Source organism: Peromyscus leucopus, chromosome 9 (genome assembly GCF_004664715.2).
Source record: "Peromyscus leucopus breed LL Stock chromosome 9, UCI_PerLeu_2.1, whole genome shotgun sequence".
Taxonomy (NCBI): domain Eukaryota; kingdom Metazoa; phylum Chordata; class Mammalia; order Rodentia; family Cricetidae; genus Peromyscus; species Peromyscus leucopus.
The window spans coordinates 45,295,391-45,307,697 of NC_051070.1; the positions used below are offsets into that span (position 1 = coordinate 45,295,391).

General features: G+C 41.7%; 1 protein-coding gene across 7 annotated transcripts in view; it reads right to left on the bottom strand.

Moving 5' to 3' along the window:
- Nucleotides 1-12,307, bottom strand: part of Epsti1 (epithelial stromal interaction 1) — a 102,435-nt gene that overhangs the window by 9,051 nt on the left and 81,077 nt on the right. For all 7 annotated transcript variants that reach the window (XM_037208372.1, XM_037208373.1, XM_037208371.1 and 4 more), the window contains one exon: nucleotides 5,352-5,425. In XM_037208372.1, coding sequence (XP_037064267.1) covers nucleotides 5,352-5,425 — 74 coding nt within the window. The remainder of the gene's footprint in view (nucleotides 1-5,351; nucleotides 5,426-12,307) is intronic.

The following is a 12,307-nucleotide window of genomic DNA, read 5'->3' on the forward strand; positions in this document are numbered from 1 at the left end:
TCTCAGCTCTCTGTTCTCATCCTAGAAACCTAGGCAAGTGCCACACAGCGTGGCCCACTGCAGGACCTCATGTCTGAGTCACCATGCTGAATCTCTCAGCAGGCAGGCTGAGAAAAGTCTTACTAAATTATGGCCTTGAATGCTAACTGGTGGAAACTGCCCTGTGAGCAACACAACCAAAGGCATTCTGGGATGTGGACACACTTGATGCTGTTTTTAGTGTGTGTATGTGTGTAGGCCAGAGGTGAACACTGGGTGCTTGTCTCAATTTCTCTCTATTTAAGGCAGTGTCTCTCATGGAACTTTGGGCTGCTCAGTTTGGCTAGACCGGCTGGCCAATATGCCTCCACTGTCTCTATCCCCTCCACACCAAATCACTGGGGCCATAGATGGGTCCCTCATTCTACCCAGGTACTGAGGATCCAAACTCAGGTTTTCATGATTACACAGCAAGCCCCTTGTGGCTGATTATCTCCCCAACCCCTTTATCTAGGGTTCTGGTCAGTCATAAGGAGGAGTTTTCCCTCAGTCGTTTCCCCAGTGATCTCCCACCCCATACAAACCACTAGATGTCTTAACTGTCTCGCTAATCAACACATCCTGAATTGACTCATGTCCTATCACCTCTCTGGGTTACTGTCTCTACCCTATCCTGTCATTCATTCTTCACATAGCAACCTCCACCCCACCCCACCCCAAGTTAGAAAAGTGATCTTACCTCCAATGATGGTTTGAATAAGAATCACCCCTATAGGCTCATGGATTTGAATGCTTAGTCACCAGGGAGGGGCGCTATTTGAAAGGATTGGGAGGTATGACCTTGCTGGAGGATGTGTGTCCCTGGAGGTGGGCTTAGTGCTTTTAAAAGCCCACATCAAGCTCAGTATCCCCCACTCCGCATGCAGATCAGGATGTAGCTCTCAACTACTTCTCTAGCACCATGCCTGCCATGTCTGCTGCCATGATAATGGTGGACAAAACCTCCAAAACTTGTAAGCCAGCTCCAATTAAATGTGTTCTTTTATGAGAGCTGCCTTGCTCATGGCTTCTCTTCACAGCAACAGAACAGTGACTAAGGATGTAAGGATTATGTCCTTAATTACGTCACCTGCCTGCGATGGCGTCCCAGCCTAAAAAGCTGGTGTGCCCTCTCTGTGCTCTTTCTTTCTGCACTCTCTCCATATTCTCTTCCCTCTGAGCAGTCTCTCTGTCTCTCTCTCTGTCTCTGTCTACTAATAAAGCTCTAGAAAGGTAACCATGGCTCGTAATTCTTCCATCATCGCAACATCTAGCACTGTCTTTCATCGGCATGGCCTCCGCGGGCCGCGGCTTAAACCAACAGAGACACCTTCCTTCTGCTTAAAAGTCTCCCATGGCTTGAGAAGAGTCACTATCTTACGCAATCTCATATTTCATCCTTCCTACTTTGGACCAGCTTCCATACTCTACTCCTTTTCATCCAGCGTCATCCAAACTTTGGCATGCAAAGTCTAATCTCATTCCCACCCCAACCCCCGCCCCCACAGCCTCTGCACTTGCTGTTTCGCTGACAGCAAGGGGCCCTTCCAGTAGAAGTCTCTGCCTCTGAGTTCTGTGCACCAGCGTCTTCCTCACCCTCTGATGTTAGCTCTCCTGTGAGGCCTTTTAATCACCTGCCACCTCCAGCTGCTCACGCTGATATCACAGTCATGGTATTCACCACCATTTGGAAAACTCTCACTGTGTGATTGTTTCTGGGTTTGTGATTTGCATGTGGTTGGGGACTATTTTTCGCTGGTTCACCCCATTACCTGGAGTAGAGCCTGGGCTGAGTGTGCCCTGATAACATACTCACTGAGTGAATGGGGCTTCTCGGCACATGCTCCCTACATCCCATGGCCGTGGACAGGAGAGGCTGTGCCATGAAAAGCTCACTGATGTGTAGCACAAAGTACACATGGCTCAGTGTCAACTGTTCTGGCTGGGTTTTCATAAAGCAAGTTCACCCACAAGCTTGGCTACTAAGAGGAAGGGGGACTGAGTTCCCCATGGTGCTTTAGGAAGATCCTCAACTGGCTTGCCCACTGCAGAATGGGTCAACCAGAGACAAAGACAAGGAATGCACAGCTTGTTTCTCTCCATTGGCAACAAGAATCGAAACAGCGAGGAAAGATTACTGTTACATTTTTGTTGACTAGTTTGAGACTGTACATTTTAATTGTTGTCAAACTTGTACTCTGGGTTTGTTTGGTTTTTTTTCTCCCTGAGGGTTAGTTTGGATTAAAAACTATTACTCAGAGATGGTTTGAGTTTTCATAAATCAGTAGGGTTTATGATTTATGTCCAGATCCATCTGAGCCTTTAAACTGGTGATCTCTCAGCTCTCTGCGGGGATTCTTAGGTGCTTCTCTTGCTTAAGTGGTTAAATGGGGTCAGGTGCAGTTCCAGGTGTGCACTCATTGTAGGACTCATTGAAAAGCTCACATGGAATCCCACAAGCTTTCTATCATAAATGCCGAGTTGAGTGCTTATCTATGTCAACTTCTAAACAGGAGAATGCTTGTCGCCTTTTGCATGCTAATGAACTCATGCCCCCAGGGTACACCTAATGTATATACCCTACATGCACACTACCTAGTTTGTGTTGTTGCCTTGAGAGGAGGCACCACTATTTTTGTTCATTAAGGAATTATGGGATGTGTGTCTCATGATACCATGGGAATGCATGCTATAAACTTTAAAGGCAGTACAAATGCACACTCTTTTCAAAAATTGATCAAGAATATAAAATATGTGTCTGAAGGCTTGGTTAGTTGTTTCAAACTTGATTACTGAGTTTATTTTCCACAGAGATTTCCTGGTGGGTTTAATTTGGATCTATGTGTCACCAGAATCAATAAGAGAGAAAATAGGTACAGAAAACAAACATTCCCACCAATATTTATGTATTTGGCAGTATGGAAAATAAATTTAAAAAATGATGGCCAAGATTCCTGTAACAAAAATGCAACCCTTTCCACCGCTAACCAAATAGCATGCACTTTTATTTGGCACCCATGAAAGGTTAATGTATTAGCAATGGGGACTATTAATGTGACACATTGCTATCTTTAAGATGCTTAAGGCTTTTTAATCTAATTAACCCAGAAGAATAATTGGCTACTGGTAGCAACCACTGTATATATAAAAACAATGTCAGTGTTTTTCTAACCAAAGGTCTTTTAAAGAGAAAATGAGCAAAACCAATAAAAAACACTAGATAATTTATGGCCTACTTCATAGGTAATAATAAAGGTCCCTTCCTCCCCTCAGTTTACCTAACAAAATGATCTAACCAATGTCTCAAGGTTTTGATGTTCCCTAAATCAGAGTAAAACATATAAACTCACATTTAACATTTTAAAAGTACTTTGTGAGAACCGTAGAAACAGCAAAGTCTACTCAAAGGGACATCAGCACTCACCAGCAGTTAGAGGCACCTTCAGAACTGGAACATCTACTAGACATCTTTCAAAGTCCCTCATTTACAAAATGAAAGCATTACAATTCAAAAACACACTTCAGTGGGGCTGGAGAGATGGCGGAGCAGTCAAGAGCCCTCATTGCTCTTCCAGAAGACCCAGGTTCGAATCCCAGCACCTATATGGTGGCTTATAACCGTCTGTAATTCTATCCCAGGGGATTTGATGCCCCTCTTCTGGCCTCTACCTGCACCAAGCATGTACATGGTGTAGAGACACACATGCAGGTAAAATATCCTTACTCATAAAAATAAGCAAATAAAATAAAAAAAAAACCATATTTTAGTGGTAGGGGAAGTTACATAAGAGACATCATCTGCTTTCAAAAAGAATATGCTTCCTTAAATCATGAAAGCCCTTACACTAAATTCTTCTAAGATGTTCCACCCAGAGGCCTCGCAGGAAGAACCTATCATTACAGCTACGGTCAGTATAGCGTTATTAGCGATGTCCTAACACATGTTATGTCGAGTCTCACCAGGTATTCTCAAAATACATCTGACACTAGGGACTTTCCTATGAGATTGCGTAGGCTACTAATGTCAGAAGCTACACCCATAAAGCTTACCAACATGACCGTACAAGCATGAGCTGAATAAAGATGATACCAACTAAAAAAAAAAAAAAAAGATGATACCCATAGGGATGCCAAAGTGGATGGGAAAAGGTCCAGAGGCCTCAACCCTACACAAAGAGCTACCAGCAACCAAGGAATACTGAGAGCAAGAGAAACTGTTCCCCAGAGAAGAGCATGCCAGAGGGTTATCCAATACCCAATGGTCAGCCCTGAAAGCATACATACAAGTAACATTGTACAGACTGAGCATGATATATCCAGGGATATATCTGTACACACACACACACACACACACACACACACACACACACACACATACACATACACACACACACACACACACATATATATACACACACATAATAACAATTAATGAAAAAAGAGGGCAGAAATTCGAAAGAGAACAAGGAGGAGTATATGGGAGAGTTTGGAGGAAGGAAAGAGAAGGGAGAAATAATGTAATTATATTATAATCTAGAAAATAAAGAGTACTTAATCTATTAAAAGTCACTTACTGCTTCTATCTTGACTTTTTACCCCCACCCTAATATATTAGTCAACATAAAATACCTTTAATGAGTTTTTTCCCAAGTGTTTGTTCCCAAGCACTGGTGTCTAACCATCTATATCAATCCAATAATGCCAAAGTCGTTTACAAACAGTAACGTGCGGTCCAGAGGGATGTGATATTCTGTCGCAGGGAAGGGGACAAAATAACAGCCTAAATAAACAGAAAGTGTGGTTCGGCCTTCTCTCTTTAAGCCAACACATGCATCCTCATGTGAGTACAGGTGCCCAGGGAAGCCAGTGACAGTGTCAGATTCCCTGGGACAGGTTTTACTCCCTGGAATAGGAGTTGTGGGCATTTGTGAGTAGCCGGATGTGGGTGCTGAGGATTCAACTCAGGTCCTTTGTAAGAGCAATAAGTGTTCTTAACCACTAAGCCATTTTACTCCAACCCTGTGATTCAGCCTTCTCATATGAGTTTGAATGTACTTAACCCAAGAAGTGTGGATATTCTGTATGCATGTACATATGTATGTATACAGATGAATAGATAGATAGATAGATAGATAGATAGATAGATAGATAGATAGATAGATAGATAGATAGATAGATAGGTAGGTAGCAGTTTGGCATAGCACGCACAGGTTTAAAAGTGATTTTAATTCCAGAACATTATTTAATGTTGCTCTAACATTTTCCCAAAATGCTGCAAAACTTTATAAGTAATTGATTTTACCAAGGATGCTTATTTTATTGGCCAGTTATACCTCCAGTGCTCAGCTTGAAGGATTTGGGCTCTTTCTTCCTCTTGGTGTTGTCCTTTAGTTTCCAGTAATTGATTCTAGGAACAATAAAAGTTTGAAGATATGGTTTTCAATTAACACGGCTGTACAGACGGCACCCAAATCAATTACACATTTAACCTTAGCTGGAGCAACATTTCACTTCTGAAACTTCTACTTAAATCTATTTGGACATGAAATTATTTTCCCTCTATAAGTAGGCAGCAAAAATAATTGCAGCTTAGTCTAACAGAATAGCTCTGTGAGTGTAAAATTGTCAGATTAAAAAGCCAATGTGCATGGTCAAGAAAATTAGACCAAGGTGTACAAAACACAGAGAAGACAATACAATATGACTCAAACTCATCTATGTCTTACAAAGAAAAACAAATCAAATTAGTTCCTTTAAGAATATCACACAATACTATCATAGTATTTTTGTAACATTTCTTTCCTAGTAAAAATCCATTGCAACTTAAAAGTAAATTTTGGACTCCATTCTGCAGTGCAATTCTATTGGCAAAGCGTTCTCAGCCTTGGAGAATAAGATCTGCCTTAATAACAGTTACATCTTTTTTTTAAACAGTTATTTCTCCTGCTATCAGAACTTCAGGCTCCCTGGTTGGTGTTCCAAATACATCTCATGACTGTGAGTCTCCAGTTTCTAACATCCCGGTTGTCTTCTTGGAAGTAGTAACTCCTGTGGCCACGGATAATTCATTTATATCTTACACCATAGGACTAAGTGCCAGGATTTCCTGAATACCCATCACCTGCCTTCAGGCAGACCAAGTTTTAATCCTATTTTCAAAGACAGACAAAAGCAGAAGAAAGAAAACTACCAGGCCCAAGTCATAAGCCAGCCCTTGGGCTAAAGAGATTTTTTTCTGGTAGAAACTCTACTGTCATGTTCTGACAAATGCATACCAATGAATGGTTGTGGCCGTGGCTAGTGTTTTAGAACCACCTTGTGAAAAGTCTAAAACAAACTAAAAATTCATACTGACTTTTCTTTTAAATTTCATTCAAATGTCATTGCCAAAGAAATACAATTGTTTCTTATGCATTATACTCTAAATTTATTGCCTATCCGTCTATAAAGCCCATTAGTCTATTCTCATTCTTATATAGCGCTAATAAGGGAAATTGGAGAGTTTTCAAGACAATGACATACTGTCCACCCATTCAACACTTCCCCGGAATCTAGATGCCAAGCCTAGTGCTAGAGCTCTCACTTTTCCACAATGACATAAAGTCGTCTGTTTCTTTTAATCTGTTAATTGTATTTTCCCCTTGGGACCAAAGCCAGGGGTGTGGACAGGCTCTCTGGGTGCTCTACCCCCAAACACTATCCCCCCTCCTTCCTTTTGATCTTAATATATACAGAAAGTTTTAACACTCTGTCAAATGGCTAGGCAGAGTGGTACGGGTCTGTGATTTAAGCCCTTGGAAGGCTGGGGCCCAAAGACTAAGTTTGAGGCTAGCCTTGGCTACCTATTAAGATCCAGTTTCAAAAAATAAGTCAAAGAATGAGAACACATCCTAGCACTGGCCAGGTTTATATAAAGCGAAAGCAGGTGTTGCCCTCCTTTGTCCCCATACCATTTTCAATTCCTCTTGTGTGCATGCTTGCCTGTCTAAACTATCTCCACAATAAGCATTCCTATTCTACTTATTAATTCTGGTTACATTAATTTTATGTCCTATTATGGAATGAGATTTATATGTCTTTATTACTATCTTCATGCCAATCCCAATCCCCCTCCTCATATAGCTCATTTCCATTCTTAAACACTTCTCTCAACATTCAGTGTGGTGGCAGAGGGGACCTAGGGCTCTTGCAGCTCCTTACTAAGATTTCCAAAATTTTATTAAATACTAACTGCACTTCCCCCTTCCCTTCACTCATTCTAACCCCCACCACCATGCCCTTCCCTCTGACACCTTCCTTCTCAAATTCCTTGATTGTCATTGTTATATGCATATATATAAATGTCTAACTACAACCTGCTGAGGCTGTCTAGTGTCACTTGTGTATGTGATATCAGGGCTGACCACTTTACACTGTAGAACTAACTAGTTGTTTTTATTTTTAACCCAGCCTCGGCAGGTGCCACATACCTCCACATCCAGCACTTTAGTCAGCCTATGTCTTGTAGCTTCTTGAATATGAGTTCTATCTTTCCTGTTTCACTCAGTCAATTATCGCTTGCCAGCTACAAAATGTTTGCTAAAGATCTAGAAGTATGATTCTATGGAGAGCACTTGCCTGGCATGTCTAAGATTCTGGGTTGATTCTCACCAATAAACAAGCAAATAAATAAATAAATAAGACATTTAATTTTTGCTGTAGTCCCCTTATCTATTCTTTTGTTCTTATAAACATACAAGAGCAAAAAAAAAAAAAGATTAAAAAAATTGTTGTGGAATTTATTAAGGAAAAAATCCAAGAATGTAATCATAGCTACAAAGACATCATGTGCAAGGAAATAATGAGAAAGAAGTAGATCTACCAGACATCAAGGTGTGTCCTGAAACTTAGCTATTTAAACAGCTCAAGTCTGGCAAGAGGCCGAATGCCTGTGGAAATGTGGTTATGGTAGACTTGTACTGAGGCTGTCTAGCAGACAGTTGAGTGAAGGTTGATAGACAGAGCACCTACTAAGAGAAAAATCAAAACTAGATCCTTCACTTGTAAATGTACATAAATTCTATAGAGTCTAAGATTGGAACCTTAAAGATGAAATCACAAACATTTTCAAAGCAAGTATAGGTAAATTTATGAACACAGCAAAGAAAGTTACACAAGAAGAAAATTGGTAAATTCAGCTGAATAAAAAAATCTATAACTCCCATTTTGATAAAATACCATACACCAGCTTTAAAATAAGTAAAATAGGAACAAGGAGATATTGATGGCATACATAAGCTAATTGGATGTGTTTCATGCATTCCTTGAACAAAATATCTGAGAGGCTTGTGGTGAGCCAGGCTTAGATGGATGTGCCAGCCCTACTGTGGTGCACAAGACAGATGAGACCCTTGCTCTATTACAGTTCCTACTCTAGATGAAGGAAACTTGTGACCAAGTGAGGGTGCTGGAGTCAGTCCCTGGGACTGGAGCTATAGACAGTTGTGAAGCACCATGTGGGTGGTAAGAATTGAACCCACGTCCTTTTTGAGAACAACAAGTGCTCTAAACCACTGAGCCATCTCCCCAGTGCCCCCATTTCAACCTTTATATGCTTGCATCTGCCATATATAAAATGTCTTGTGGAACAATGAAAGAAACTGGTCATTGCCATTGGTAAAGAACTTGGAGGGTAGATGGATAGAGGGAGAAAGCTTTAACATCTGACACACTTTAGGTGTTACAATCTTTATATGTACATATTACTTCCTTAGACCATCTGTGGGGGTTTATAACTCATGCAAAAGGCCACTTCTGCTTTCATAAGTTTTTCCTTGTTTAAAGATGTAATTCTACTTTAATTAAAATGTATTGAAATAAATAAAAAGATTCTAATAGGTACAGTTTTTAACATGTAGAGATAACAAAACAGGAAGTTAGTATATTAGGAAGCGAAGAACTGCTAGAAGAAAGAGGCAGGGAAGAGAGTGATGCACATCATCCTCTTGCAGAGGCTAAGAATGGGGGAGTAGAGATAAAGATCTGGTGGGAAGTGCGGACAGGGAGCTGATGAGGCATCACCATCACTGTGTGAGAACATTGTTCCAGATGGCAGAGGGGAGGGGCTGGTGCCACTGCGCCCGGGCTTATTTTCTGATCATCAGCACCGTGTATTCCAAAGGGAGGCCGTTTTTCTTTGGTACCAAGAAAGATAATTTCTACTAATTAATTTGTTCTGCTGAACTGACAGCCATCGAGGATGTGTCTGCATGCCTCATAAGCATATTTGTGGTTCATTTCCTCGGTTTCTCACACGGAAGGGCAACACGCAGTTGAAAAAGTACAAGGTAAGTTATTCTGGTTCCCCGGACTGAGACTGCAACACGAAGAAAATCAAAATTCCGCGATACACAACACACCAGACACTCGACCCTTATCTCACGCAGTGCGTGCGTGTTAAGTACCAGCCACTCCTCAGACACCTGGATTTGTGCAGATAAAGCGCGATGCAGCTCTTCCCCCGAAGGAAACCATGTTAAAATGGAAGCGGACCCAGAAAGAACCATGGAACGAAGCAAAAAGAAATGCATTGTTGAACGTAAGTCTCAACAATAACACAGGAATACAAAGCAGAAACACAAACCAGAGAAATGAATATTCAGTGTTTAAAGCATATCTATAAAAGCTCTCCAAGGAGCGGGAGGGGAGGGTCTTCTCCAGGCACTGAGAGCTCCAGACACAGAGGGCACTTCCGGGAAATGGTAAGATACCATCTTGAGATGTCAAGAACAGAACCTGTAAGCACTGACCTGGTGGCCTATTACAGGTGAGGAATCTGCTGCAAACAGGGGACTGTCTAGGTTAGTCAGGAGGTAGGGAGGTGGCTGTGCTGGACAGCCGCAGCACAGCTCCGAGCATCAGCCCTGGGAGCAGAGCCTAACAGAGAGCCACAGAGCAGTGGGCATTTCCTGCTAGAAGCAAAATCAGCCCTGTGCTTCCGCTCCCTCCCAGCGCCCTACTCCATCAGAGGAGCCATGGGACCACACTCAGGTGTGTGCAAGGTTGGGAGCTCTGAGAAGCGATGAGACTAGAGCAAAAGGCAGGCTCCAAAGCAACTCCTAGTGCACTAATCGACGATGAGGATAGGGCGGTTTTGAGATCATGTCCGATTCCGACTGTGGCATGTACAGACATGGTTCAGCCTGACTGCTTCGTGTAAACATTAAAGTGCCGTCGCCTTGGTGGGATGAATTTCTCCCAGGAGAGGATGTTCTCTCAGCTCTACTGGAGTTTTGAAAAGCACAAGTGGAAGCAGGAGGGCCGAGCCGGGACAGGAAAAGAACTGCTTGCTGCCTTTGAATGTTTGCTGCGGAAGACTTTGAGGGAATGGGAGAGTCTAAAGAGAGCCTGGCTCTGATGAGGCTCCCTCCCAGAAGGACAGCGATGACCTTGACCAGCAAGACCAAGGTGAAAAGGTGGAAAGGATGCTCGAAAAGAGGTGCCCAACCAAATCGAAGGACGTAAGCACCAAAGGGTGAAGTGGGATAGTCAAGAAAATTACAGAGTGAGGTGGAACACTTACCGGAAATGATACAGTGTGTGACTAAGTTCTCCCTTGACTAGTGCTGGCAGCTCTATCATTTAGTGTCAATAGTAACAAGGGGAGTCCAGCTCCATGATCTTTGATTTCACCATTCTCTACCTTTCACCCAGATCCATTTCACACCAGAACATTTCTCATCTTCTCTCTCTCTCTCTCTCTCTCTCTCTCTCTCTCTCTCTCTCTCTCTCTCTCTCTCTCTCTCTAAGCTTTTCCTTTGCTGGAGGTTTGATTCACTGTAGAAAAATCCAGAAACTACAGAAAGTATAAAGGACAACAAATAATTACTCAGAAAACTCTCCTCCCAGAGATAAGCCCCCTTTAACAAGCCCCTGTATTTTCCTCCTGATTAAACATACAGATTACAGCCTCCCACCCTGACTCACATTATCAGGCTTAGCATGTGCCAGGCGCGAGGATCAACTCCCAACCTGCTTCCTCTCTTTTGATCTTGACAAAATGTCACGAGGCAAATAACAGCACCATCAACACAACAGGCAAGGCTGGGCAGGGCAGCAACCCACACAGGGTACAGTAGCAGGAGGCAGGTTTAACAATCTGTCTGTGCTCTATTTTTAATCTATGTTTCCATTGTCACCAATGTGAACATATTCCTGTCATTCAAGGACGCTGCTAACTGCCATATGGACTTCCAGAACCTTCCAGTCTTCTGCCAGTCAACAAATTGTTTCAAGTTTTCATTAATCATTTAAAAAAAATGTGTGCCTACTTCTTGTGGGCATCTGTGATTATTTTCTCAGAACAAACGTATATATTTGCCAGGCATGGTTGCTATGGGTCCATCATCTCAGCACTCGGTAGGCTGGGGGTGGGAATTGATAACAAGCTCAAGGCTAACCTGGGCTATTACATACTCTGTCAAAAATAAATAAACAAATACTATTTACAACTACTGCTTTTTGAATTTGATAGTGCCCAAGGGCTTTTTAGTTTCTCTTGTCCTAGTAACAGCTTCGTGTTGGTCTACACTATATTGTAACTACTACTGTAAGCTCTCATCCCAGCAAACACATACAGCATCCTGTTTATCTACACTAGATTGTAACCACTACCATAAGCTCTTACCCCAGCAAACACATACAGCATCCTGTTTATCTATACTATATTGTAACCACTACCATAAACTCTTACCCAGCAAACACATACAGCATCCTGTTTGTCTACACTATATTGTAACCACTACTGTAAGTCCTTACCCCAGCAAACACAATTATCAGGTGGTCATTTTTTCCAAAGTTTCTGCATTATTCTCAGAGTTGAGACTTAGAAATGAATTGTCAAAGTATTTTAAATTTTATTGGAATTAAAGTCAAATTAACTTGGATACACCTGTAGTTACTGCAATGTAGAGTTTACCCACTCAGGGACACTACCATCTCTGCTCTATCCAAATGGACTTTTATGGGCAAAGGAAAGTTATGCTTTGGAGGTTGGTTGGTTGGTTTGTTTCAAGCTACTAAATGTTTTTTTTTTTTTTTTTACACAGTTAAGCTCATGAGCTCCTTTTTACCTCACTATATTTTGTAATCAATTTTCACTAATATTTGAGAGAGTTCCTTCTTGATATATCTCTTGTAACCAACCTCTCTTATGAACTTCTCTCTGTCTAATCATGCTTCAACAGACTCTCTTAGGTTGTGTGGGTGAGTCATCCATTAATATTAGCTTATTTCCAATAATTAGAAATGT